This window comes from Anopheles coluzzii, chromosome X, assembly GCF_943734685.1.
Source record: "Anopheles coluzzii chromosome X, AcolN3, whole genome shotgun sequence".
Taxonomy (NCBI): domain Eukaryota; kingdom Metazoa; phylum Arthropoda; class Insecta; order Diptera; family Culicidae; genus Anopheles; species Anopheles coluzzii.
In genome coordinates, this window is record NC_064669.1 from 25,915,446 (window position 1) to 25,941,660 (window position 26,215).

The following is a 26,215-nucleotide window of genomic DNA, read 5'->3' on the forward strand; positions in this document are numbered from 1 at the left end:
ACGTGGATCAGGTAGGCTGATCGTGCTGGATGGAAGCGGAAATGAACGAATTGTGATGTTGAAAGATGTGCTTTTCGTGCCGAGTATGAAATCGAATCTAATATCAGTGAAACTTCTAGTGCAAGAAGGATACACCATTACATTTAACCAGGCTGGTGCACAAATCCAACGTGGTGGAATAATTGGTGCAGTAGCTAAGATTTTTGGTAATTTGTTCGTATTATGCCTAGGAAGAGAAGAAAATTCAGTAGCTATGGTTAATTCAACTGACTGCATACACGTTTGGCATCGTCGTTTGGGACATGTTGGATGTCACAGTATTTCAAAAATGACGGAACTATCAAGAGGAATTATATTCAAGAATTGTACTTGTTCGGATATTTGTGAAATTTGCTTGAAAGGAAAAATGCAGCGAATTCCGTTCCCGAAGCAATCTGAACGAAAAACCAATGCAGTGATGGATATAGTTCATACAGATATATGTGGACCTATGCGCAATGCCACTTTGGGAGGAAAAAGGTATTTATTAACTTTTATAGATGACTATAGCAGATATACAGTCATCTATATGTTACATAAAAATCCGAGGTAATACAAAAATTTGAACAATATGTTGAACTGGCCAAGACTCAATTCGGCAAGAAGCCCAAAATATTACGATCTGATCGCGGTGGTGAATTTACTGGAAACATTTCAAGGATTTTCTTGCAAATCAGGGAATAATTCAGCAACTAACAGCCCCTTATTCCCCGCAGCAAAATGGAGTAGCGGAAAGAAAGAATCGCACGTTAGTTGAAATGGCAAAATGTATGCTTATTGATGCAGGTTTGAACGAATGTTATTGGGGTGAAGCAATTAATACAGCAAACTATTTACAGAATCGCCTACCAAGTAAAGCTATAGAGGATACCCCGTACTATAGGTGGTTTGGACGAAAACCTGATGTTGGACACGTGCGAGCATTCGGAACAGAGGTATATTGTCATGTACCAAGTATGCATCGTGGTAAATTGCATGATAAGGCGGTAAAGTTAAGACTGATGGGTTATAGTGTCGAATCAAAAGCTTATCGTTTAATAGACACTACAACTGGTAAGATTACTATAAGCCGTGATGTTAAATTTATAGAATCGCACAATTACCAAATACCTCAACCCAATTTAGAAAAAATAAAAAAAATATAATGAAGTAGTAGTGTCGCTACTCGATAATTCTCAGGAAACTAAATTTCAACCTAATGAAGATGATGGAGCTCAAGGGGATGTAATACTAACTGATAGCGAGACAGATTATGATACTATATCCGAATCGGAAGAAAATTATTCAGATGAAACGTCGAATGAACAATTGCGTCGATCTACAAGAGTTACACGTGAACTACCTCCAGCACGATACACATGTACAGTGAAACCAGAAGAAAAAGAACCACGAAATTTTAAAGAAGCTCTTGAAAGTGACGACAAAGAAGAATGGAGAAAAGCAATGCTAGAAGAACTAAATGCATTGAAAACTAACGACACTTGGAATTTAGTCGAATCACCAAACAGAAGACATCCAATTGGTTGCAAGTGGGTATATAAGATAAAACGAGATGAGAAAGGTAACATTTGTCGATACAAAGCACGATTGGTGTCAAAAGGTTTTAGTCAGCGTTATGGAGTAGATTATGATGAAGTTTTTGCACCAGTCGTTCGACAAACTACTTTTAGGACATTCTTGTGCATTGCCGGAAAAAGACAAATGCTTATAAAGCAATATGACGTAAAAACAGCTTTTCTACTTAAGGAGGAGATTTACATGGAACAGCCACCTGGCTTTATAATTAAAGGTGATGAAAATAAGGTATGCAATTTGAAGAAAAATATTTCTGGATTAAAGCAAGCAGCTAGAGTTTGGAACGATCGTTTGAATACAGTTTTACAGCAGGAAGGATTCAGTGCTTGCGATGCAGATCCATGTTTCTATCAAAAATTGACTAATGACATACACTGTGACGTGTTAGTTTATGTTGATAATCTGCTAATTACTTGTAAAGGTGAGACAATTATCAATCAAGTAGCTCAAGCACTTTCAAGATCGTTTGAAATAAGAAGTTTGGGTGATATTCGTTATTATCTTTGAATTGAAGTAGAGCGTAATGAAGCTGGCGATTTTTGTATAAATCAGAAAAAATATATTAACGAAGTAGTTGTATCGAGTGGATTAGAACAAGCAAAACCTTCGAATATTCCATTGGATACGGGATACGGAAAACACGAACTAGGAGAATTTCTAGAAGATAACGAATTTCATTTCATTTCATTTCATTTCATTTCATTTATTAATACAATATCCGCCATCAAGGCTAAATAAGGCAGACTTAAAACTAAATAAACCCTAACAAATAAACAAAATAATTCATGAAAAACTAAGCCTAACTAAACTAGTCTAGACCTAGCAAAAAAATTAAAGAAAAAAAACATAGGTAGAGCGTAGAGACTATCAAAACTTAATGAAACTTAGAAGAATAATTAAAGAGAATTAGAAGAAAAATACGGTTACGGAAAGAGTTGAGAGAGGAGTCGAAATCAAAGAGATAGTAAAAGTGGTTAAACAACCTGAAACAGGATAGAATAGGATCATTGAAAGTATAAAGAGTATGACGTGTTTCAATTGACAGAGGATCACGAGGACGAAGGGAACGAGAGGGAACATACAACGAGATGGACGAGAGTAAATCAGGAGCATCAGTATCAGAAAGTAATAAGCCACCAATAAAACATGCCTGAGACACTTGGCGGCGGAAGCTTAAAGAGTGAAGATTGAATAACTGCAATCGCGTTTCATAGGGAGGTAGTGAGGCAGCACCGAACAAACGACGAAAAGCAACCCTGGTAAAAAGGCGCTGAATGCTTTCAATTCTCGAACAGCCATCAATAGTAGGAGGATTCCAGATGATGCTAGCATATTCAAGAAGAGGCCTTACCAGAGCACAATAAAGGTTTCTTAAGAAGCTTTGATCTCTAAAAATAGAGGTGAAAGGTAAAATAAACCCAAGGGTTCGATTAGCTTTTAGTAGAACCTCATCAAGCTGCAGTTTAAAGTTAAGACGACTGTCGAGTATAATACCAAGGTCACGGATGGACAAAACACGAGAGAGAGACGAGTTAGAGAGAGTATAGTTAAATGAAATAGGAGAAAGAGAGTGAGAGAAAGAAATAACAGAACATTTATCAGGGCACAAGCGAAGTAAGTTGGATGAACACCAATGAACAAATGCATTAAGGTAATGCTGAAGACTCATACAATCAGAAGAAGAGGACACAGGTAAAAAGATTTTGATATCATCCGCATAAAGGAGATGACCATCAGGAGGTAAAACATTACAGACATCATTGATGAACAAAGAAAACAGAAGTGGACTTAGCACACAACCCTGAGGGACACCTGACGTACAAAAAAACTCCTCAGATAAGTACGACCCGGTTTTAACCCTGCAAGATCGATTACTTAAGTATGAGGACAGCCAGCTAATAATGCCATCACCAAAACCAAGTTTAGATAGTTTAGCTAATAGTAAAGAGTGGGGCAAACTATCAAATGCAGCATGAAAGTCAGTGTATATTGCATCAAGTTGGGTACCTGTCTCAAAAGATCGGAAAATATTGGTAACAAAAGACATGAGATTAGTAGAAGTAGACCTACCAGGCATAAACCCATGCTGTTTAGGGCTAATAGCGGAACTACAACTATGAAGTATGGTTGGAAAGATACATAGCTCAAAAGTTTTGGCTGTGGCACATGTTTGAGTTATCCCACGATAATTAGAGTCCATGCTACGGCATCCCTTTTTGTGTACCGGAAAAAGCCAACAGGATTTCCAAAGAGCAGGAAAGACCCCGAGAGAAAGTGAAAGGTTAAAAATTTTAGCAAGGTGTGGAGCAAGCACGTCCTTACAGTTTATTAAAACTGAGGCAGGAATGCCATCTGGACCAGGAGTAAAAGAACATTTCAACCCAAATAACACCTGTACAACTGTTTCAGAGCTAACCGAAATATCGGAGAGATTAATTAAGTTCTCTGGCGTGTAGAGTAGCCCACCCGCAATAAGGTTAGGGTCACTAACCGGTGGCTCAAACATTTGGGAAAAATGTGCAGAGAATAGCTCACAGATCTCAACAGGCGTAGAGGCAGTTCGAGAATCAAGTACCATTTCATTAGGTAACGTATTGCACCCTCTTCGAATCCTAACAAATTGCCAGAAGGATGCTGGATCAGAACGGAAACGCGATTGCAGTCTACTCGAATAGGCCTCAAAACGAGCCCTGTTGTATAGTCGATGCGCAGAGGCAGCGTACTTAAATAAACGAAAGTTGAAAGCAGATCGGTTCAGACGATACCTCCTAAGATATTTCATTCTATCCTTTTTCAGGTTGCGAAGAGTACGATTGGACCAGGGAGGATTAGGAGGGGAACGAAAAATAGGTGTACATGAAAGGAGTGCAGAGGTTAACAAAGCATTAAACGATTGGACAGCCTCGTCGACCGATGTACATTGATAAAAAAAAGACCAGTCGGCACGAGATAGAATAGAATTAAGTTTACGATAGTCTGTAAGACGAAAATTATAACGAACACTCAATGAATTAGGAGCAGAAGGCAATTCATTCCTAACCCTACTAGCCCTAAATAAAGAAGACGGTAATGCAATTTCCAGAGCAGGATGATGGGCATCCTGGGGCAGGAGCAGTGACGAAGCAGGATACACAGAAGAACAAGCAGCAGCAGCAGAGTTAGAGAGCACCAGGTCCAGATAATGATTTGAATGGTTATGCACCCCGTTCAGCTGATAGAGTTCATGCAAATTTAACACATCCAAAAAGCAGGAACTGGATGAATTCAAAGAGATATGAGGCACATAATGTCTCATAGGTAAAGATGAATCTGACCTTACTGCGGCTGCAGGCGACCACCCTAACGCCGGTTGATTGAAGTCGCCAAGAAGGATAAGATGATCATTCGGTTTCATATGCATGTATGCATCGCTGATGAAAGCAGAAAGGGATTCGAAATAGTTGCGGTCGCTGCTCAAATACGGTGGCACATAAACAATCCCCACATAAAGACGAAACTTAGAAAAAGAAACACGAATACATAAAGCTTCAAGCGTAGGTTGATTCATGTTAAGTGCCACAGACGGATAACGACTGGAACATGCAAGCAGCACACCACCCCCACGCGATCGTTCATTGTTTAACCTGCTGCGATCGCAACGGTATATATTGTAAGAATCACTATCCAGGACCATATTGGATGGAATCGATTCATTTAACCAGATTTCAGTAAGGGCAAGCATTTCAAACCCTGATTCATTCGCAGAAAGGCGCAATTCATTATATTTGGTGCGAAGGCCTCGAACATTTTGGTAATAGATCACGAAGGGGTCTATTAATTGTGAGCTATCCGTTTGGCAAACGGGCTGATCTGTGGTGAGCGATTCGTGTTGCTGAGATTGTTCTGTGATTGAAGCCCCACCCCCGGTGATAACTGAGGGGGTGTGGGAGGAAACTCCGGTTGGATAGCCTCTAGGATCTCGGTCATCTGGGATAGTGTTTGATTCCCGCGCTGTGGGGATGGCGATCGATGATCCAAAAAATGATCCGGATGAGCGGTGCTTTTTGGCGCAGCTGAAGAGCAATTTGCACTGCTTGAACGATGCGAAGTAAGCGCAGAAGGGTCAAATCGGGCCCTTTCATGTATACGTTGCTTTGGTAGGCCACGATCAACAAACTCACGAACAGTAAGTGAAACTGGCCAAATAGTAGATTGAAGCGCCAGATCCTTAAGTGATTTAGGAATACTCACTTTAAACAATATAAAGGACATCAAATCAAGGTTTGCACCCTTTTTCGTGAGACGGTAAACATCTATGTTGTCGGTTGGCAGCACAGCTTTAAGCCACACACGCATATCATCAGCGGAGACATGCGATTTGATGTTCGTGAAGTATAACCATACTTTTTCTGCTATGCCAGTGTTCGTGGTATCATGGTACAAAACAGGATCAGAAGATGATTTTGTATTTGTTCGGCAGTGCCCAGCACTAATATCAATAGTCACCTTAGTACGATGAGTGTAGTGGTTGCAGCTATCAGAAGCTTCCACAGTGTTGGTATCGTTCGCTGCTTGTTGGATATCTGCAGTGAGCTCCATTGAGTTGGTAAATGTACGGCGAGTGGATGCTGTTTTAGTCGTTCTGGTATTAGTGGCGTTGAGTGACGATGCATTAGTGGACGTGTGCGTTCGCGATGCGTGAGAAACAGACGGCTTAGCTAATATGGGTGTTAGCTTATCAGCGAGAGCGAGGATCTCAGCAAGCAAATCGCTCTTGATAGCCAATCTAAGAGAAGAGAGAGATGAGTCAATCGTGGTGAGAATATCTGCTTTCACCAATTCGAGTAGGGCTGCTATCTCACTTGTGAGAAGTGAGTTTGTGCCATTGCGAAACTCGTTACATTTTTTGCACAACCACAATAATTGATTATTCCGCCCAAGCTCACGAGTAGAATCACGGGACAAACCCGTGCAATGGGTATGATGCTTGGAACCACAAACACCGGCGCAGGACACCAAATTTGCACTATCGGTGGGTGCATTGCAGGTTGAGCACTGCATAACGATGACACAGCACAAACTGATGAGTGACAGGAGCAGAAACGAAGCCAAACAATATCTCGGCAAAAATGACGAAATAACAGGAGACTAGGTGCAAGAATTCAAGTGCAACTTGATAACAATCGAAGGCACGCACTAGCCAGTACAAGCAACTCAGCAGCACCAATGTTGCAAATGTTGAAAATCAGGCAGTAACACGGCAAAACAGCATCAAAAATCAGGAGCACAAGGAAGGCACAACCACTCGGTTTGACAGTCGATCTCTCTCAAACCGCTAAATCTATATCGTAAGTTAGTAGGACAATTGCTGTACATTGCAACCAATACCAGGCCAGATATATCAGCTCTTGTATCGATCCAGAGCCAAAAGTTTTCAAAACCCACGAAAAATGATTGGATAAAACTGAAAAGGATAGTTAGTTATCTCAAAGGAACAACTGATCTAAAATTACATCTTTCCGATTGCAAGACAGATTCTGAACTTTTTGGTTACGCAGATGCAGATTGGGCGGAATGCATTGATCGAAAATCAAACAGCGGATACATATTTAAATTTTGTGGTGGAACAATATATTGGAGTTGTAGAAAACAGACCTGTGTTGCGTTATCAACTGCAGAAGCAGAATTTATTGCGTTATCTGAAGCGTACAAGAGGCAATTTGGCTACAAAAGTTGTTGAAAAATCTTGGAGAAGAACATTTAAACATTATCATATATGAAGATAATCAAAGCTGTTTGCAGATGTTAGAATCAGAGAAATATAGCAATCGGACGAAACACATTGATACTAGGTACCACTTTGCGAAACATTTGAAGAATCTCGGGATAGTGAAATTTGTGTATTGTCCGACTGAAGAAATGCTTGCTGACATGTTAACGAAACCAATATCGAGAATCCGCATCCAGACTCTGAGACAATTGTGTGGTTTAGTATTTGCATAGTGAATATTACAAGTAAGAACACAGCGTTGAGGAGGAGTGTTAGATATCATAGAATACAACGTTGTGTTGTTGAATCAAAGTAGACTATAGTATAGAATAAAAGGTTTTAGTTTTGTGTATAACTTAAAAGGATACATAACAGTTTAAGTTGTGCCAATTATTTTATTAGAAAATTCCAACACACTACAGTATTGATTGCACCAAACAAAACACTGAAAATGGCTGATGCACAACCACTCACTACCGTTGAAGAAATAACAACTCGTAAGAGGAGTAAGAAGCTACCGGCGACAAGTTGAAACTCGTATGGAAGCAACACGCTCAGGACGGGGAACCGGGAAGATAAAGCGAAACCAGGTGAAGGGAGCTTTCAAACCAATGACATTGGTACTGCGTCAATACAAACAACACGGAATTTGACAGATCTCCATACATTTTCCTGCTCGATTGTTGCGTGGGCAAGGTTTGACAGATAGAAGCCAGTCGGAAAATTGGAATTCAGCATGCTCATATCCGATTTGCTCCAAAGTAGATTTTTATTGTCAATGTCGATAGAGCGAATTGTATTTCCTGTTAATGATGAATAAAACCAACAAAAATGGAAAACAACGAATGATTCTTTCGCATAAAGTCAAGAAAATTAATCCCAAATAACCAAATCGGCCTTAACCCTCTGTAAAACCACTTTAAACCCACGTGGGTTAGTGGTGGTCGATTCAGTCGTTAACCCACCAAATTTTAGAACAATTGGAGCTGTCAGTTCTAATAAGATGTATTGACCTTGCCCACGCTCGGCCCACCTTTTCCAAACATGTTGACGAAAAAAAGATGGATCAAGTGCGAGCTAAGGTCAATATGCCGAACATGATTTTAACACATTGATTACTTTAACTCATTCACTTACATCACAACATAACTTCGGCAATATTATAAATCTATAAACTGTGCACTGACCAGCGAAATGAAAGAGTCCATTTGCAAGTAAAAAAACACACGCATCCACATCTTACACAAATATGTTTCACAACAAATGAACTTAAACACACAAGTTTCATTACTTCCTTTACACAATTAAACACATTTTGGGGTGATATATGTCGAGCAAAAGAATTACGCGTGCATAAAAAAAAACTGACTTTAACAAACATTGAAGTGCCTGCTTCTAGAGATGTGTGGTTTAACCCACCAATCTGACAGTTTTTTGGCTTTGTTCGATGCAACTGGATTTTTAGTACAGGAAATTGGTGGCGTTTTCGGTATCTTGGTTATGTGGGATAAATTGTAACGACCAAGCGTTTTACGGGTGGCGGAAGGTTAATTGGCCGTTGTAATAAGAGTTAGCACGATTCGGAAGAGCACACAAATACAGGGTTGTAGAGATCAGGAATAGCACAGGAATAATAATAAAAAAAGGGAAATACATTTAAAATATGAAAAAAAAAAAATGAAATAAGGGAGTAAAGCGGTAGGATTCGTCAAAATCATCTACGTTAACGTTCAATTTGAGTACCGATAATGCAAGATAATAGTAACAAAGGAAAATAAATCAAGCAAGAGCGAAAACGAAAAAGGGGTGAGAAAGCACGGAAAAAAAGGAAACGGGGACCGGATCGTCAGTCTTGTGATTGATCTGAACAAGAAAGCAGCAAAACCAACAAATGCAGAATTCGGCGAGCAGAAATCACCACAAGGGTTTCACACTTTATCTCAAGACCGCGGGACCTCTTCCCGAATCTGTCTTAGCCAATGCCAAGACTGCATTATGATGCTTGAAAACGTTGATGATACCTGAATTCATCGGATGCAATGCTGAATTTCCAGCACATTTCTCCAACACACTGTTCCGCGCCGAGGACACGTGGTCGATTTTTTTTACACGTATAACCTTTGGGTACGTCAGTGTACTGAAAACAGTTAATTTTTTTTTCGTGTTTTTACCAAAAAAGATTATTTAAACAGTTGAAGCTACTTTCTTAACACTTCGAAATATTTTAATTAAACAAATATGCATTCACTAATTTGATTAAATTGTCTTTTTTGGTAAAAACACGAAAATGATAATTGGGTTTTTCTCATACGCTGATGTACACAAAGGTTATACGTGTAAAAAAATATTCGACCGCATGTCCTCGGCGTGGAACTGTGTGTTCGAGAAATGTGCCGCAGATTCAGCATTGCATCCGATCAAGGTGTATATATTTAGAAGGTTGAGTTATTTAGAGCAATTTGACATTTCTCAACATGACACTTCTCTTCCACGGTCCTCGCGGGGTAGGAGGAGGTGGGGAAGAACAAAACAAGGAAGGGGGTGTGGGTGTTGGTGTTGCGAGCATTATTTTCGTTCAAAGCTTTTGGTTCCTTCATGCAGTTCGGCTGGTGTTTATTTGATCTCTGTTGGCTTTGAATTGAAATTGATAGGAAGTGTGTTTTCGTTGGTTATTTTTTAGTTATAGTGGAATAGAATTATCGCTTTATATCGTTCTTAGTGATGATTATTTGGTATTTTCATGTATTTCGGATGCCAGACGAGAAGCGACGCACAACTACCTGCTTTGCTGGTCGAAGTTCAAGAGAGTTGTTTTATTATTATTCCTTTTCTTTTGACATCTGAACAAGGTGCATACATGTTTCAAGGTAGCTAGTCATTCCTTCCCAACACTTAGGTTTTCGGATAAGTGATAATAGCTATAACTTGCTTAGATGTGTAGATTCTTTATGAATCGCATCAACAGTTCTTTGAATTAAATTTTTGCTCATAATTTGTTTGGCTTTTTGTGCCTTTTTTCCAGTTATTTTCAATTAAGTTAGTTAGGTTTTTAGTCTTTTAAGATTTACGTTAAGTGTAGTTTTATTTAATTTCAAAAGAATTTAAATTTTTTGAATTTTTATCATGCCTGTTCCGTGTTCCGTTTCATTGTGTGGTAACAATCCACGCAATGTAAAGAAACGTGCATTGGAAATTTCTTTCCACATTTTTCCAAATTATGACCCTCTTCGACATGCATGGGTTCAGTTTTGTAACCGGGAAGAAAATTGGGAACCTTCGAAAAGGGACATTATTTGCTCAGCACACTTTCAAGAAAGCGATTTTCAAATGCCTGAGAGCGGTTTTGTTGCAGGTAAAGTGCTTAGAAGAACGCTTCTTCCTAACGGTAAGTTATTATTAGCTTATTTTCCTAATAATGATACAACTAACATTTTATATTTCTGTTGGCTTTTAGCGATTCCATCAATACACTCTGTTTTATCATCTGAAATAGAGAATCGGGAAGAAGTTTCTTCTGAAAATTTTGTTCCTTCAACTTCCGACACTTTATTGGTGAGTGATGTTTCGAAAATACCACAAAACACCAGCACAGCGTTGCTAAAAGAAAATATAAAAATGCGAGAGGCAAACAAAAGGCTAAAAGCCACATTGAGCCACATTGCTTCTGAAAATTATCAGCTAAAAAAAAGTACATGACCTAGAAAAGGAATTCAATTCACTTAAAAATAGTAGTATCCCACCGAGCGATCTAACCCCCAAAATTAAGAACATGTTGAAATCTACTCTAACTTCAAATCAAGTTGATTTGATAATAGGAGAGAAAAAGCGTGTTAAATGGACAAACGAGGAAGTCAGCCGTGCTCTGACATTGAGATATTTTGGAAAAAGGCATACAATTGCGTAAAAGATGATTCAAAAATATATTTACTATCACCCTCCACCCTCCTGGAACCTTTAAGTTGCGTGAAGGTATCCTAGAAGACGTTTTAGTTTTCATGGGGAATTTTGTTAGTTCTTTGAGCAGTAGGGATGCCGAGTGTATTCTTAGTTTTGATGAGATGAAGATCAAAAACGTAATATAATATGATCCGTCGGCAGATGAGGTTATTGGCCCATATAATTATTTACAGGTAGTAATGGCCAGAGGCTTGTTCAAGAATTGGAAGCAACCAATCTATATTGGTTTTGATAAAAAATGACGAGAGAAATTCTCATGAATAATATAATTAAATTGGATGAGAAGAAAATTTACGTTGCTGGAATTGTGAGTGATAACTGCTCAAGCAATATTAGTTGTTGGAGATAGCTCGGTGCTCATGATTATACTAAACCATACTTCGAGCACCCAATTACAAAAAAAAATAATAATGTATCGCCAGACGCGCCGCATTTGCTTAAATTATTGCGAAATTGGTTTATTGATCATGGGTCTGTATTTAACGGAACAATTGTCACTGCACAACCTTTGCGCGATCTAGTGGAAGGCAGATTAGGAGCGGAGATAACTCTTCTTTTTAAATTAAACACAGGACATTTGGAACTATCTAGTCAAGAACGGCAAAATGTACGCAGAGCAGCAGAACTGTTGTCTCGAACTACAGCTGTATCATTAAGACGATATATGCCAAAAGAAAACGAGTTAGCTGACATTATAGAAATGGTAGATTTGTGGTTCAGTGTATCTAACTCATTCCATCCCAATGCCAAATTGCATTACAAAAGATCGTACACTGCTAGTGAAGACCAACTAAAAGCTTTAGATGACATGTTTAATTTTATTGCAAACATGGTAGTTGTAGGCAAAACAAATATGCAAGTATTTCAAAAAAGCATGTTAATGCAGATTAATTCTTTAAAAATGCTGTTTGTCGACATGAAAGCAAAGCACGATATCAATTATTTATCGACGCATAAGGTAAAATCTTAAAAAAATATTTAAATAATTACACCAACCAATTTAAATAATGGTTTTTATCGTTTTCGTTCGTATCGTTTCAGCTTAATCAATCACCTGTTAGAAAACTTTTTTTCTCAGTTGAGACAAAAAGGTGGTACGTATGACTATCCATCTGCTTTAAATTGTATATACAGAATACGTCCAATGATTCTGGGGAAATCGCCAAGCGTTTTCAAATCGGTTACAGATGAAAATAACAAAAAAATATTGAGCCTGATGTATTCGTCACATCAACTGATTTTGAAAATGAAACAGGCTCGCTAAATGAAATATGCGTTAGTCAAGAGCACTACGTATCAGCTACAATATTTCATGAAGCTGAGATTGTTCCTTCCCTTCCGGATTTTGATGCGACAGACGCAGACGATGAGTTTAGCGCAACAAATTTTGACTCACTGTTTACTTTTAATGAACAGGAGAAGGATGGCCTTGAATATATTAGAGGCTATATTGGTCGAAAATTTAGGGATAAATATCCATATTTAGGACAATATACCTGTAATTTGACAGAGGACCATTGCTATAGTCAACCACAGTCTTATGTTGAACACATATCGGCTGGAGGTTTATACAAGCCATCCGCTAGCTTCCTTGACCAAGGATTGAAAATGGAGGAAATTTTTCAAAGAACTCACAAGGATGGAAAACTGATTCAAAGTAAACGTATTGTTAATACATTTACAGACCTCCTTCAACCAAATTTCCCTGATTTCCCAATAGAAATTCTAAAAAAATTTGCTCATGATACTTAGAATAATCATGAGAATGAGATTCCTCAATATCAAAACATTGAAAGGCATCATTCTTTATAGCTTTATTGGAACAAACTGTGATATTTTATTAATAGATTCTACGAAACTCATTAATTTCAAAGGTCCTACGTTTACATGTGCTTAAATACTGTGGTAGTCCCTAGCTCGTGGAGTAATCGAAACCGGCTGGAGCTGCTGGAATCTTTACAAACTTTCTAAACTAATTGATATAGTGTGACCTCAAAACGTATCACCGAAGTTAGTGTAATGCCGTTGGCATTTATATTTTGGTATTAAGTGTAGACAAAATATAGTATTAAGTGCAGCTTAATACAGCATTAAAAATAATAACAAAATTTAGGCCCGGTGTTAATAATTATTAACGTGAGATTCGATCTGTCGGTGTTATCTACCGTGATTCCCGACAGAGCGCGGTACAAACGCGTAGTGTGGGAAGCGTCCAATACCGATCGAGCCGAATATTCCCGATCGCTCAAAGGCTCCCGAACAGCGTGGCTAAGGCAATGACCGAAGGCCACTCTTTCGCGGTAGCCCGAGTCAAGCGATTGATTTTTAGCGTCGCAATAATAAAATAATATAAGACTGCTTAAGAAAACGCTTGTTATTTAATACTTAATACTACTACGGGCGAAAGAAAGAGTGCTGTCGCAATAGTTTGCAACATTCTAAAAATCAATTGACGAATTAAAAGTTCCTTTTACTTAAAACAGTTTCTCTTTCAACAATCTCATCCGTTGCCAGCTTAGAAAAGTTCCTTAAGTGATTCGGAATTGCTGTGCTGAAGTGAGGAACAGAAAAAGTTACTAGTTCAGGAATTGTTTTATAGCGGTTGTGCGTGTGTTAGTAGAAATGCTAGGAAAAGAAATCAGTTATTGTGTCGGTTCCCTGTTCATCTCACCCGTTGCCGGTGCCTAATAGTTCCTGAGGAAAATCGGAACAAGCCGTGCTGAAGTGCAGTGTATTAAGAAAGCTGATACAAACAAGTGATCTTTTTCGAGGTGTTACTACAATATATGCCAAACGTTAGTATTTCGTGCAATGAATATAGCATATTTATAGGCATTATTTACGTTAGCACAATTGACAACGCTCAGCGATGCAATCTGTTCTGCAATGCAAATTTCGTAAGCCAGTATTTCGTTCGTATAGAAATAGGAAGCACCGACTGTTAAGATCGATCCAAACCAGGAAGAGTGTTCGTAGGGCTCACAAACACTGGGGGGTAATGTTAATAATTATTAACGTTAGATTCGATCTGTCGGTGTTATCTACCGTGATTCCCGACAGAGCGCGGTACAAACGCGTAGTGTGGGAAGCGTCCAATACCGATCGAGCCGAATATTCCCGATCGCTCAAAGGCTCCCGAACAGCGTGGCTAAGGCAATGACCGAAGGCCACTCTTTCGCGGTAGCCCGAGTCAAGCGATTGATTTTTAGCGTCGCAATAATAAAATAATATAAGACTGCTTAAGAAAACGCTTGTTATTTAATACTTAATACTACTACGGGCGAAAGAAAGAGTGCTGTTGCAATAGTTTGCTACACCCGGTCTGAAGGTATGTACGATACACGCGCTGGCTCCAAAAAGCCCGCACGTGTTTGACTACAATACAGGTGTGGTAGGTTCGGAGACTGTCACGGTCGCCATGTGGTAGGTTCGGCCGCGCTTCTCAAACCGTTTCGGTGAGTCAATGCGCGGAGCACAGTGAAAGGGTGTGGGACGAGGAAGGGGATCGTACGGAACGCGACACCAAAATGTAAACACATTTGTCGCGTATCGGTTACGTCAACCTGTTCACACTTACGCTAAGTCCGAAAAGAAGCACTTGCTTACGTCGGCGGAATCGCGGACTGGATCGACCTTGCGCGTCGAGTTGATGACCGAGGCGGAATCGGACACCGTGGGAGAAGTTGGGTGGAACTAGTGCAAACGTGCACTTTATTATGATGAGGGTAATGCTGATCGGTCAACTGACTGAACAGCTGATAACCAAAAATGATTATCAAATTGAGCAGAGCCTTCGGCGGAATCTGCAAATTGGTGAGATGCACCAGAACACGAGTGATCTACGTGTCTATGGAAGGTGAACTGACTTCGCCATCAATTCGAGCTTTATTTATAAGAAAGATGGTGTGAAAGTTGTGACACATTTGGCAACCAGATGTTTGTCAAATGTGAGCTTTCATTTGGTTTTCCGGGTTTGGGTTTTTACAGGTGTTCTTAAATTATACCTAGCGTGCCTGTGTTTTATCAACTATCCGTGCATTGTAGATGTAGCGAACGTTTTCCTGTTTATGCCTGAGTTTTACGGAAGTTTAATTGCTTATCTGTGGCGCGTTTTCCTTATTTATGTTCTGGGGTAAAACACGAGAACGTTTACGCTTCTGGTGTTTAACGTTTCTTTACCTGGCTGCTGGCTATGCGTTTGCGCTTCTGGTGGTTAACGTCTTTTTACCTGGCTTTTGGCAATGCTAAGTTAGATGTGACCTACTGTTAGCAGTAAATCTGCTACACAGGGTTTTCCATTCCAATTAACAACTGTCTACATTCTACTAGCAATCTTCGATTTGAAAAACACAATTGTCTACCACTTACAAACAAGTCAAGCCGTTTTTGGTACACTGTCCATATCAATTTCAATTTCCAGTAAAAGCACCGATAAATGTCAAAATTCCTGCATTGTATTGAAAGATTACAGTATACATAAAATGCCTAACATGTCCATGTTGCCCAGCTGTCCCAACTACAAGTGATACACGTTCCAGCCAAACCCAAAACAAACCGTGCCGCATCTGACGTGTGTTTTCGAAGACGACAATTGTGAAATTGCATTGGACAGAGTTCCAAAAACGGCTTGACATGTTTGTAAGTGGTAGACAATTGTGTTTTTCAAATCGAGGATTGCTAGTAGACTGTGGACAGTTGTTAATTGGAATGGAAAACCCTGCATCCGGCGCAACAACCGCTTTGCGGTCTTGGCCTGCCTCAGGAGTGTCCGAAACCGCTCACGGTCTCGCGCCTTCGTCTTACAGTCCGTTATCCCGGACGCCTTAATGACGGACGCCTCCACGCCATCTTGCCACCTCAATTTGGGCCTACCACGCCTTCTCTAATTCACCATTGAGTATTCAAGAAACTAATTAAGAGATGGAGGGATGGAGAGCGTGGCTTTTAACCTAGATGGTCTGATCAACAATGTGAGACAATTTCATCAAAATTAGCCGACATCCAGCTTCCATCCGAAATTCATAGAAGGCTACGACATTTAAGGTAATTGGATAAATGAAAAGCAACCGATTCCAGATCATTCCTTCACTACGGAAGCATTGTTGTTTTGCGTGATAATACAGGGTTTTCCAATTGAGTTTAGACTAGCCGCATACTTTTTTTGAATAGTCGCAATAGATTCTTGACTAGCATCCTCTATTTTTGATTACGAGCAATGGATTATTGACTAGGAGCAATTGATTTCAGCAGGTCCCTGCATGACAGCCTAAGAGCGTCGCGTTTATAGCACCCGGTGTGACAGATCGGCTTGAATAATAATCTGTGGATAAAATCTAATTTCATCCGCTCATTAGTTTAAAGCGTTTGTTTTACTGCTATATATCATCCACAAAATAAGATATATTTTATCTGATAGGTTTTTGGTGCTATTGTTTTGATTTTATGAATGCACAATACAACACAAAAGCACTTAACGGCTGAATTGAAATATGCAGTAGTGAACCCACAGGCATAACCTAACCAAAAGCTAGATTAAGCAAGTTTTTCAGAGTGACCATTTATAGTTCTATCGATTTTCGATCAAATATCGGTTTACAATTGAGCACACTAAAACTCAGTTTTTCTAACCAAAAATCAAATATTTTTCTAAGTATTGATCGTTTAACCATAAAATTGGAATTTAATAAAATTTGTGAGTGAATAAAATGTTGTTTTTACTGAAAATTACCGAATTTGCTTTAGATTTCCTACCGATAACCTCTAAAAACAATCTGGTCACTCCGCGCCAGCAACCGGTCTGCTGAAATCAATTGCTCCTAGTCAATAATCCATTGCTCGTAATCAAAAATAGAGGATGCTAGTCAAGAATCTATTGCGACTATTCAAAAAAAGTATGCGGCTAGTCTAAACTCAATTGGAAAACCCTGTATATCAGACGAGCAATATTCCCATTTTATGCTGCTATTTTGTTCGATTACTCTGCTATCATCAAAAGCGTACGAAGAGCATTGGCCAAAAGCAGGAAAAATGTTAAATCGTTTTGTAATGGATTACGAAACAAATTACGGACCAAACTATGGCCTTCTTCCATTAATATCAACATATCCGTTTGAAAATGAACTACGTCTTTTGAAGCTGCTGTTAAGGAGTGGAGTTAACTGTTTACAACAAGTGATAAACCGTTTGGCAGAATTAGATCAACTGGACAACCGACACAAAAATACAGAGGAAAACATTAAATATCCATGCGTTAAACACCACTGCGATAAGAGGACAGCACATATACGTCAAGGATTAATGTTACAGCAAGGAGATAGAAACGGATGGTTTTTAACGAAGGATAATCATGTGGTTAGATTTGAATCAGCAGTTGAACGCGCATCAACAGTGGTTATAAAAGGAAAAAAGCTTCTGACCAGCGAGGAATATGTTTAAAGCCTATAAGTTCCTTGGTATTTAGAGTTCCCTAACGTTAATAAACTTCGAAGTTCCATTAAAATGTTTTGTTTGAAAGTTCCGTTTGATTCTCCTAGCTGGCTTTCAAAATCCTCTAATTGTTTTTGGTCCTGTTTTGCTTCGAAATCAAATTCATTCACTGGCTCACTATGTCCTGATTTTTGTTGTAATACATCTATTATGTAATCTAATTTGGTATTTAAAATGTCCAATTTGCGCTCTAATGTTGAATTTGTTTTTTTGCTTTTCTGATTTGCTGATGTAGTTGCAGTCGTAGTTGAAGTTGTTGTAGGTATTGCCTTACTATTGTCAATTGGTGCGGGTGTCGATATCGGTATCGATAGGGTTTCTTCGAATGAATGGTTGTAATGATAATATGTAACAAAGCACATTTATAAACTTATTAAAGTGCATTTAATTTTATTATCATCTCACTCACCATCTAATGAATTGCATCTAGAACGTGGCAAATACTGAAGATGTGACCCAGTCATGGAGACTGCAAATAGATTAATATTTAAAAAGGGGATATTTTCAAGATTGTTAAGGCACTTCATACCATTTGATGTGGAAACATTGGTTGTCGGATCTTGTTGGTATTGTTTTTCAAAATGTGTTTCTATCAATACTGTTTGAAATTGTTCTTTGCCTTTTTTTTGGAGATCTTGTTGTTGTAGTGTCTCTTTCTGTTGTTGTTGTTGTTTGTTTGATATTATTGTGTTAAAACTTTGATGGTGAGTGACGAACATGTTTGCAATGATTTTATGCTAGTGGTGAGTCATACGTTTCATTTCACAATGCGTGGTTGTGATCCAAACGGAATCGATTCCAACCCGTGAAGTGCAGCGGGTGCGCTTGTTTTGAGTTGGAATCAAATCTGACCCGTGGATGTATCGAGTTGGTGTCGACCCTAATCATTGTTGTCGGGTTACAATCATGTTCGTCATAGTTTATTCTATATACGGTGCCGATAACAACTATTCGTTGCATTTCGGTTATCCGCCAACAATTTCCTCAGATATATTTCCTCGTTCCTTACCATTTTCATTAGTGGGTGCCTTTTGTTTGTTTTCCGTTTTCGGATATGACGATGACGAGGTGCTTGCTGCTTGGATCGTATCCTTCGTTGTGCTGTTATCGGAAACAACTTCTTTCACTAAAAATGCTACACGTTAATGAATGAAATCACTCCTACAAATATAGTCTTACCAACGGTTTCCCTTTTTGTCTTTGATGGTTTGATGACGGTTTTAAAATTTGCACTAATTTGTCGGCTTGACTTCGGTTGGACTATATTGCACGCTGAAAATAATTGCATACATTTAACAATCGCACTTGTAAACAATGCATTGCAATCTTTCCTTTTTTTAGTTCCAGGTTCTTCATCTTCCTTCTCCAAAATACTGCGGGATCTTTTTCCAGATGCAGGAAACTTCTTACTTCTACCGACTGCGGCACGTTGTTTTGGTTAATTTTCGGAATCAATATCCAACGCAAAAACATATCAGCCAAATTGTTGAGAACAAACAAAACAAAGCGGACATTGTTACACTTACCGTATCTAATATATTTCTGTTGTTTGAATTTAGAAACACATCAACTACTAGATCCACTTCAACACTTTGTTTGCATTACAAACTGACCGCTCGCGTATGTTCCGTGTACGGGTCGGGGGTTGTGGTTGTGTGGGTGAGTGAATTTTCGTTCTCATCGCAACCACTGCATGAATTCACAAATACAGACGCCCCGCAGTGCAAGTGACAGCGATTTGCGAGGGCGCGCGAGGGCTCGCACGCCATACAAGTTCACTGCTCCAGAGCCCTCGCATTAAAGAGCTTGCGAGCCTTGGAAATGTCATATGAACGAGACAGCTATATGTCAAGTGTATGGCTATCTCTTTCTGGCAAGAAAAAAGCTCCGAAATGCAACGGTGTTGGTGGACAAAATTTAAATGGTCAAAAATTTTGACCACACACACTCTCTCTCCCGGTGCCTTCCCCCTGTCCTCTCTTCCTTCAGGCTCCTTCCTCTTATTTGCGCGCGCCGCTCGCTTGTGTGCGATAGCTCATCAGCTGGTACTGGTATATGGTAGGGTTGTAGTTGTATCTTGAATTGGCGATTGGTACATATATATGTAGTGTATTTGGTTTTACCTGTGACCTTGACGATGCGAGAGCCGATCAATTCTGGTGTTGAAGCAATATTTGTGCTATGCTGGTGGTTGCCGTTCCGTGCCGTTTCTGATGTTGCCATTTGATCGCCATGTCGATCAACGGTTATGAAGCCAATTTCAAACGAGCGAAAGTGAAGGAATAATTCCGTACCGGAAATTTGATTTTTTATCAAGTGTGATACTCCAATGGTGATCTCAACCCGATGTAAGCTGGTTTTAACGGCCATATGAGATAATGTACTCATGTGTTAAAAAATTTCGCATTTTTTTCTTTCCTGATATTCCCGAAAATTGACCCATAATTCAAATACGATTTGACTATTTTCATTGATTCCTCATACAACGCATGGAAAGAGGTAAACTGGCTTCGCCAATTCATTCATCTCCGCTCCCAACCATTCATCACCCGAACCACCCACAATCTCATCATTCCATCGACATGCAACGACATTTCCCTCTTCTTTAACAGCAAAGGTCTCAACCGAAGCTTCTACAGACTGCTGCATTCCATTTTCCTGTTTCTTCTTCTTCTATTTGCCGTATCCATCTACCCGGTCATGCCAGCCAATGCAAGCTTTAGCCAATGCAACACCCCCCCCCCTCCTCCCGGCCAACCATTTACCATTTACAGGGGGCCTCAATTCGTCTTACCGGCTAGGGCCCCCGATACCCTTAATCCGCCACTGTATGTATCCTTTATTTACAACCCTTACATCTGAAATGCATTCAGTTCATTTTTCTTTCCGTGTCCGCATAAAAATAAAACAAAATGTGCGACAAAACAACGCATAAACGTCGTTCAACAGCTCTTTGGTTTATTTCTTTTAAAACATGATTATAAAGCCACCTACATAAGGAAGAAGAAGAAGAAAGCCACATACAAAAACACATACGGGGGGAGGGGGGGGGGGGGGAGAATGACCACTCTCGGTTCTGTGTCAAGATCCTCATTGAGGACATCACACGCTGACAGCGCCTTTTTCAACGGTGAGCCCTCAGGATCGGGCCGTGATCTGCGCACATCCATTTGAACGTGTCACCAACTGATAATAAAACGTTAGAAACGGACTCTCTCACCCGCAGGTACCCATCTTATACCATCTGCTCCACATTATTTGACACACCATGAACAGCTTCCTTTTGTCTGTCCTTGCGAACGACTAAGGGCTGGATCGTTCAGTACCAGGGGTATGACATGGCCTAGCCATCGCGGACAGGCGAGTATGGTGCGCTACAAGCTACCAGATCCACCAGGTTAAACCAATGTAATCGAAATGTAGTCCGCAAATATCCAGACAAAATCCTCTAGTGAACGAGCATAGAAACCTTCTAACAAACTAACTATATGTTATCATGTTTATTCCCCCTTTAAAAATGCGTAGTGTTTTATGAGAATATAAACTAGATTTATTTATCTTAAATGTTGTATAAAACCCGCACATACGAGTGGAGGCAGTCTCATAAATGTAGGTTTACAAGCACAAATGTAAATTTTACTAGCGAGCGAGGGGTGGGTTCCATTTTTGGGGCCCCTCAAGACCACGGGGCCCTACGCGGCCGCTTAGTTTGCTTAGCGCTCATTTCGACCCTTCACACACACGCACATTTCAAAACACTTAACATAAAATTAGGCATATCGATTTATGACTTAAAGCGCACTTAAGATTAAACTTAACTCGTTAACATAAAGTTATTTTTCCAATTAACACAATAACACTATTAACGCGATGTCGTGTAGATGGGCGGAAGTGGGTTCACGTTAACAATTTGCCACTGTCGCCACTGTGATGAGTGTTTGTCGGTGCTGCCAGCGAGCGACCGTCGATGAAATCGATACACCTGAGGGAATATAAAACATTTGTTTTAGAGGGAAGATAAAACAACAGATCTAGATGTAGCGATAGTGCATCTAGAAGGAACTCACTCGTGGGGTTTTTTCTCCTGCCAGGAAATTTGACCGCAATCAGTAGTGCGGTCGGTTCGGTCCTGTTGCTGCTGCAGCTATTGTGGGGCAGAGGATAATGAGGATCCGAAGGGTTGAATTCCTGCCCCGAACGTTTCAACGTTTTTTCCTCGACACCGTCCGGCGGCGCAATCGGGGCACCCGGTGCCGGCTGGGCCTCAGCGTGTTGTGCTGGTAGAGCCCGACTCGTCGCCGTACAGCTTCCGGATGATGTTCTTAAATGGTTCCTCGTAAGCCCACGTTCCAGGATAGAGGAAAATTGGCTGCAAAAAAGGAATAAACACCATGATTAGCATCCTAGTCGGTAGCTTCGCCAAACAATCTTCTTCTTCTTTCGTGGCCCACTTACAACTTACCGAATCATATACAACGCAACGTACAGTCGCAAACACCTGCCGCAGGCCCATATCATTTCTGCATTATATCTGCAAATAAAAAAGAGGCCATAGTCTGTTCAAAAAGTGTTTCTTTATCATGATAATCGCTGGATAACACTTACCCGCTGTCTTGTGCTGTGTTGTTCACCACATCACTTTCCTACGCCGGTACATGCACGTAACGCTTCCGACGGAGCCAGCACGCATTGGGCAGGACTTCTACCACTAACTTTTGCTAAAATGGCACTTACTTACGTAAAATTAAGACCTTAATTATTAAAAAACTTACCAAAATTGATCAGCCAACAACACTGTTTACGTTTTTTTACACACACAACCTGACTTCTACAGTGACAGCAGCCGCATAGCACCAACACAACGAAAGGTGTCAGGCGAGACGTCAGACGATCTTAGGCGAGGGGTAGGAAGGAGATCGGTGGTGAGGGACGTGAAAGCTCAGCTCGACAGAATCGCTATAGGAGGAAGCGAGGCAACTAGACTAGACTAGAGAAATTAGAGCGAGAGGTACCTCACCAACCCTCGCATTGTTTGCCGGGGCATGCACAGTGAAAAGACATCGCATGAGGCCTGTGTCTGTGCTCCATCGGATGCGATTTTATCGGAAAGCCTGTCAAAATTTTATATGAGATTTGACAGATAACGTCGAACGTGCGATTTCGTCGTACGACGGAATCAAAAAAATTGATTTCGTCGGACGCCGCATCCGATTTTATCTGTCAAACTAAATGTGTGGTGTTTTGTAGGAACAATCTCAACTTAATTTTTCATAATCGTTATATTATTAAAATCATCCAAATAATCGTAATATTATACGAAAATGCGTTTGACAGCACGTGCGATAAAATCGCATGCGATGAAGCACAGACACGGCCCTGAAACATATCACTGCAGCACGACTATGTCGCGTCATTCAAACTATCCGTTAGAGCTGAATAGTGCTTCTATCGGATCATCTAATCGGGCGCCATTTAATCAATCCGTTAGAGAAAAATCGCATGGATTTTGGTACCGGGGAAGCAACGCACAGCGATCCCTCATAGTCCAGTTGGACACTCCAGGAGCGCAAAGCGAACCGCGTGAATTTGCGCTGGATCGACTCTAAACGAGCTAGCGGGCGAGCAGCTGTAGGCTTCCATACTATCGAAGCGTATTCTAGCACTGGCCGCACCAAAGCGCAGTATAGAGTCTTGATGCAGACCGGGTCAGTGATGTCTCGTGCTATTTCATTTCATTTCATTTCATTTATTAATTACAATATGTCTGCCTCTGGGGTTGAACATATAATTGCTTAAAACCTAGTTGGCCCTATTGATACTAAACTAATTGAAACTTAACTAATGTAATGGGGAAATGTAACAAAATGGAAATCCATAGTGAACTATTTGTTTTAGTAAGCCGATCAATTGGTTACCCTTAGTGACAACGTGCTCTAGCTAGTCGTGGAAGCTCAACTTTTCGTCAAGGAGCACTCCTAGATCCGTGACACAGCTTTTGCACCCAATGGTAGATCCATTTAACGCATAGTCATACACTAAGGGGCACCGCTTTCCCGCAAACGTAACGACGGGCAGGAACAGCTTCGCTTCGTCCGCATACAGTAGGTTTCAGTCTGTCAATCGCTTTCGAGACTGAATACTCATCGATGATCGGCAAGTTTGGGGCCATAGCATCCACCGGTATGTTTAATAATGCGTCAGATATCAGCCTCTCATCAGTTACCGCTGGAAGGAAACTGGCGGCAAAGCGCGAGGCAAAAATATTGCATACAGCAGACGAATTGTTGCCGTTGCGCCCGTTCTAACTGATAGAGCTAGGAAAACCAGAGAATTTCAGACGATTGTTTGCGAAGTTCTACAGTTTACGTGAATTACCGCGGCAGCGCAAAACCGTACGCCGTACGTGCCCTAGGTAGCGGAACCTGTTATAGCGCCGATAGAGAGTGTTGGAACCTTATAACAGCAGCTTAGGATGGTTTCAACGACCTGTCAATATTATCGTTAGGAAGACAGAAAAGAGAAAAATAGAGGAGAAAAAGGGAGAGAATATGCAACAAAATATCATAAAAAAAGGCTCGAAAGACAAACCGCGAGATTATTACCAAATAACCAGCGGAATAAAGCGACCAATTTTTGGCAACATCTTACGAGTAAAACTAAAACTATCGAAGTGTTCGGCATTAAATTATTTTTCCGCTTCATTTTCTAACAGAGAGAGAGTGCGCAGTATTATAGTTGCGAAATGCAGCGGGACACCTACGCAACAGATAATCGCGATACGCGGCAGCTTTAGTCGTTTTGAGCCTGCGCAGCGTTCTGTCCCCCTAAGGGGGGCCTCGTTTAGGTCGTTTAACCGGCGTGCTTTCATTCAGGGCTTGCGACATGAACCGCTCAAAATCTTTCACAGCGAGGTCAAGAGTGGCGTAACGGGAACATCAAACATTTACAAACACCAGGTCTAAGACGCGTCCGCTGGTGTTAAGATGACCATTGATCTGGAAAAGTCCGCTATGATGCATCTCGTCCATAAACAGGCAAATCCGGATCATGCTGAGCGGCTGACCAGGAGACGAGAGGTTGGTTGAAGTCTCCTGACAGGAGGATACCGTCTCCGGGATGCATAATAAGCATAATGAGCAAATGCAGTTTTCGATTTCACGGAGCGTGGCAGCATTTGCGGCAAGTCAAGGCAGGAGATATGCAGCAATGATGAATAGTCGGGAATTGCCTAGTTATATTACAACGCACACAAGCTCAAGGGATGGATGCACCGTTGTGTGTTCCCGTGACGTCAGAGACTGAGAGCATGCAATCAACACACCTCCACCGCGAGAACATGTACTGTTGTCAACACTACGATCGCATCGGTAGAATCGGAAGCTATCGTCAAACAGCAAAGCCGAAGGTAGGCTAGGATCGAGCCAGGTTTTCGTAAGCACAATTACATCGAAATTAGATTCCAACACCGACAGGCAAAACTCATCGACCTTCGTGCGCAGTCCCCGCACGTTTTGATAGAAAACAGAGGCAGTGGAACGGGCAGTACGAAGCGCATTAGCAGCAGGAACAAAACAGGTAGGTGTTTGTACAGACTTAACAGAGGTTCGTCTATTCGTGAAATAACCGGTCAAGTGTGGTCTATTGTAAGTTGGTGTTGGAAGTGCTGCGAATTATAAGCGGGCCGTCAATGAGTGTTGAATTAGGACCATGAGTGGTGTCGTTCAGCATGTGTTCTCCTAGTTGTGGTGAAGTTAGCGTTTGAGCCTGTGATGTTGATGCGTGTGTAGGTGCGTGATAGACAGTGGATGTTGGTATGCGAGGCGTCGATCGGCGATCGATGACAACAGGTGTGCGTGTGAGAGAACGGTGTTTGATGGTGATTGGTGACGATGAGTGTCCATACTCTCGTTGACGGGATTGTACAAATTCACGTACACCAATACCGACAGGCCAGGTCGAAGGGACGAGTGCTGCGTCACGAAGGGCGGCCGGTACTCTCACTTTGAAAGAAAGCCAGTTTACGCTGTCAACAGTGACTCCCTTCCTCAGCAAGCAGTATGCTAGGACGTCATCGGTGGCTAAACGGCGATTCACAGAAGCGACCACTTGCTCCACAATGACGGCAGTGGACAAGCGAGATAGTCTGATCCAGCGTCCATGAGTTCATCCGGTAGCGTAGATGCCGGGGGTGAGATGCCGACTGTTGTGTTAGTGTACGCGCTCGGCGATGACGCTGCATAAATGTTATTTGGACGATTGTTTACGTTTTTTTTGACATCGGGGGACATAGAATCCTCGATGATACGCCTCCGCTTTCTACCCGCAACGGGCCGAGGATCGGTATTGCAAAGCTGAGGTATGGGTGTATTTTGCAGTAGAGTAAATCCGCTGCGCACCTCGGCGATAATC

The 26,215-nt window shown here is 40.9% G+C and overlaps 2 protein-coding genes across 3 annotated transcripts in view; one reads left to right on the top strand and one right to left on the bottom strand.

The window, feature by feature from the left end:
- Positions 1-26,215, top strand: part of LOC125906716 (uncharacterized protein K02A2.6-like) — a 417,738-nt gene that overhangs the window by 133,739 nt on the left and 257,784 nt on the right. The window lies entirely within an intron of this gene.
- LOC120957864 (uncharacterized) lies at positions 21,332-22,883 on the bottom strand. Its single transcript, XM_040380285.2, has 4 exons — positions 22,412-22,883; positions 22,269-22,337; positions 21,874-22,175; positions 21,332-21,788 (listed from the first exon to the last, which is right to left on the bottom strand). The coding sequence occupies exons 2-4, from the start codon at positions 22,322-22,324 to the stop codon at positions 21,709-21,711; spliced, it is 438 nt and encodes a 145-aa protein (XP_040236219.1). The 5' UTR covers positions 22,325-22,337; positions 22,412-22,883; the 3' UTR covers positions 21,332-21,708.

Bases quoted from the DNA above. Each gene is read 5' to 3' on its own strand.
- LOC120957864 (XM_040380285.2), bottom strand. From the start codon at position 22,324: ATGATATGGGCCTGCGGCAGGTGTTTGCGACTGTACGTTGCGTTGTAT. The intron at 22,176-22,268 runs GTAAGTTGTAAG...CCTTTTTTGCAG, and splicing joins GTTGCGTTGTATATGATTCG to CCAATTTTCCTCTATCCTGG. The intron at 21,789-21,873 runs GTGAGTTCCTTC...ATATTCCCTCAG, and splicing joins CAGGAGAAAAAACCCCACGA to GTGTATCGATTTCATCGACG.